The 3,659-nt window shown below is 60.7% G+C and overlaps 1 protein-coding gene across 1 annotated transcript in view; it reads left to right on the top strand.

Annotated features, from left to right (window-relative positions):
* Nucleotides 1-1,588: 1,588 nt before the first annotated feature.
* Nucleotides 1,589-3,659, top strand: part of VDBG_00365 (spindle pole body component alp6) — a gene marked incomplete at both ends in the record, with an annotated part of 2,799 nt that continues 728 nt past the window's right edge. The window contains 3 exons of the mRNA XM_003008638.1: nucleotides 1,589-1,731; nucleotides 1,812-2,360; nucleotides 2,458-3,637. Coding sequence (XP_003008684.1) covers nucleotides 1,589-1,731; nucleotides 1,812-2,360; nucleotides 2,458-3,637 — 1,872 coding nt within the window. The remainder of the gene's footprint in view (nucleotides 1,732-1,811; nucleotides 2,361-2,457; nucleotides 3,638-3,659) is intronic.

The raw sequence follows: 3,659 nt of genomic DNA, 5'->3' as shown, positions 1-3,659 counted from the left end.
TATGATTCTGTAAAGACATTGGAGAGTATGTCGTAGGGGTCAAACTGCGGAGCGCAAATATCAGCATAGTGTGCCGGGGGCAGACATGGTGCACAGCAAGGCAAGAAGCATATGCAGGGTGGTCTTACCTCGTTCTGCACGAGATCTTTGATACGCCTTCGGTCCCGCGCCGGCAGCTGCATGACCTCGCCCTTCAACCGCCGCTCGGCGGCATCGCCCGACACGGGTTTGCTGCCGGTATTCGTGGCGGGCTTGTCGTTGGCGCTGACCCAGGGGGCGAGCCCCTGGTCGGGCATCTCTCTCGTGACATTGCCGTAGATGGCGGCGACGAGCTGGTTGTGTAGGTGCTCCCTCTCGCCGCCGGGCGATTCGAGAAGGGGGTCGATGCGCTCGGCGTACTCGGCCTGGTTGAGGCGGCCGATGAGGAACTGGGTCAGGGACTCCTTGTAGATGGCCCAGTGCTCGGCGCCGATGTCCTGCTTGAGGGCTGTGTATAACGGGTTCGAGATCGATGCGGGGCGGGAATTGGTCTGACTCATCTTGCAGGTCTTGAGGCCCCCGGGGCCCGAGACGTGAATGGCCTTTTTGAAGAGGACGGGGGTGGTCAAGGCCGATGGCGGGGGCGGTTCAGAGCCGCGGGGGTCAATTTTCGGGCATGGCAGCGAAAAGGCCGCGCGATGGCCCTTGGAAAGAAGTGATGAGGGGGGGGGGGGGGGTTCAATGTCGGTTTCGAAGGACGGAGATGGAGAGGCGACGGCTCGTTGTTGCTCTACAGAGCGAGGGCGCGCGGCAATGGTCGAGGATGCAGTGTCGAGGCTAGGGGCGGTGCTGGGGGTCGGCAGTCGAGTCGCGTGCGGCCAGTGAGCACAGCGCGCCGCTGAAATAGTGTCATGGGCCGCACTGTTCGACAGAGGGAAGTGAAGCGATCATGGGCAGCGGTTCAGACGGATGGAAATGGTGTTATGTGGTCGTGGAGTTGATGGCGACGGAAGGCGAGGGTTGACGTAGAGAAGATGCGATGGCTTTGGCATGTCGTTGGAATTTTGTCCGAGCTTCCAATTGCAGAGCCCACGGCTTGAGCGAAGCCGACGCACGGCTTGGGCGACACGACCAGATAGGCACCTAGGTAGGTAGGTAGGTAGGAGGGGCTTGGGGGCCTTCCGCGTGGACAAAGGTACATTGCACTGGGGACGTGCACGCACGACGACAGAGGTACATGATACATGCATGCCCTTGGCCTCGCCTGTGGACAACGTTCTGGGCGGGCAGTCGTCCCTTGACGCTCCCAGCCCCAGCAGCACCTTCCTGACGCACGGCAACTCCCTGAAGCACGGCACCTCCCTGGAGTCCGGCACCTAAACATCGAGTCGCGTCCCCAGCGCGTCGCCCTGGTGTGTCTTTCAGGTGCCAACCACAGACCACAGGCGCGCCTCCCTCCACCAAGCTGTCTGGCGCAGCGCATCGCGGGGCAACGCTTCGGTTGACTCGATTGACTCAATCTCAAATCCATCCCGCTGCTTCCCCCCCCCAAAACCCCAGCTGTCATCTCCGTCACCGACTTGGGCATCCTGCCACTAAACATGTCATCATGTCCAGTCGCGAGCATCGCATCGCCAGCGCCGCCGATAGTCTGATCACCCACCTCGTTCCTGGCGACCCCGACGAAGACGACGCTGCTGCGCAAGAGAGATATGACAATTGTTACGACCTCGTCAACGCCATAATCTCTGGGTAATGCCACCTCCAGCCTGATGTCTTCCAACAACACCACCCCTTGACCCTCTCGTGATTAACTATGGCCCGCTAACCAGTGAACCCTCACACAGCCCCGCCTCCCCCGCCATCGCCTCGGACGTCAATCACGCCTCGGAGCTGATACGAAGCAAGCTCATCCAGAGCAACCCCAGCCAGGCCCTTCGCTTCGCCAACCTCTATACCCGACTGCTATCCCTCCCCGTTCTCAATCAGAAGTGGGCCATTCTCTACCTCCTCTACCAACTCTCCGACTCTCCAGACCCCAACGAACCTCTGCCCCTCAGCCCACTCCCACCCGCGCCGCGAGCCGCCAGCCCTCATGATGCAGCGAGGCGGCCTGACTTGGACCGCGTCTCCAAGACGTCGACGCCCGTGTCAAGGATGGAGGACGAGGCCTTCAGAGAGGCATTCGCCCAAGAAGGCCTGAAGAAGTTTCCGCCCCAAAAGGCCGCCAAGAGACCTGCGTCAGACGACGAAGACAGCACTGCCGAGAGCCCCAAGAGGATTGTGGCCCTCAAGTCGACTCTGCTGGCAGACAACTACACCGAGATCGAGCCTTCCGAGACGGCTCTGCTGCGCGACCTCCCCTTCACTCTGCAGGGACTGTCCTCCACCGCCCTTCCCTTCCCCAAGCAAGATACCCTCACCCTGCCGCCTACCTTGCCTGCTCCCATCATCTCACTTCTGCACACCCTCGCCGAGCCGTCACTGCTCTATCGCAACCTCGACGCCTTTGTCACGTCATCCGCCGAAAGGGCTTCTCCGCCAGAGCCTGCGCGCAGCCATCAGCGGTGAGCTGCGTGCCTATCTGAGCCTCGTTGCCACACTCGAAGGCCAGATCCGGCGTGCCCTTTCGACGCTCGACGAATCCGCCCCTAGGGGCGGCATCGGTAAGGCCGGTGTGACGCTCAAACGGTGTGTTGTTTGGACGAGGGAGGCCACCATGGGCCTCCGCCTCATGAGTCTCGTCGCAGAAGAGTCGGAGAACAAAAGGGGCGGTCAGCTGATCTCCTTGATCCACGGCTTTTCCGCCTCGCACGGAGACCCCATGGTGGCCGCTTTTGCAGAGAGGCTCCTCGCCCACGTTACGAGACCGTTCTACGACATACTGCGCCGCTGGATCTACGATGGTGAGCTTCTCGACCCATACTGCGAGTTCTTCGTCAAGGAGCCCAAGCAGACCGACGAGCCCAAGACAGCGGCCAGCAGCGTCTGGGAAGACAAGTACGAGATTGACAAGGGCATGATTCCCAGCATCATCACCCAGGACTTTGCTCAGAAAGTTTTCCTCATTGGCAAGTCCCTCAATTTTATCCGGCACAGCTGCGGCGACTCGCAGTGGGTGGAGAACTATTCCAAAGACGCATCCAAAGAGCTACGATACGGAGACACAGAGACACTGGAGGCCTGGATTGACGAAGCGTACAAAACCACCATGAAACGACTCATCGACCTCATGGCCAACAAGTTCCACCTCTATGAGCACCTACAGGCTCTCAAAGATTACATCCTTCTCGGCCAGGGCGACTTCATCGCCCTGCTCATGGAGTCCCTCGCCGCCAACCTCGACCGGCCTGCCGGCGCGCAGTACCGTCACACGCTGACCGCACAGCTGGAGCATGCTATCCGCGGCTCGAATGCCCAGTACGACTCCCCCGAGGTCCTCCGTCGCCTCGATGCCCGCATGCTCCAGCTTTCCCATGGAGACATTGGCTGGGACTGTTTCACGCTTGAATACAAGATTGACTCCCCGGTGGATGTCGTCGTTACGGAATGGGGCAACCGACAGTACCTCAAGGTCTTCAACTTCCTGTGGCGCATCAAGCGCGTCGAATTTGCCCTGGCGTCTACGTGGCGCAAGTGCATGACCGGCGCCCGCGGCGTCCTGCAGACGGGGGATCCCA

Source organism: Verticillium alfalfae, genomic scaffold, assembly GCF_000150825.1.
Source record: "Verticillium alfalfae VaMs.102 supercont1.1 genomic scaffold, whole genome shotgun sequence".
Taxonomy (NCBI): Eukaryota; Fungi; Ascomycota; class Sordariomycetes; order Glomerellales; family Plectosphaerellaceae; genus Verticillium; species Verticillium alfalfae.
This window is presented reverse-complemented; position numbering and strand designations above follow the sequence as displayed.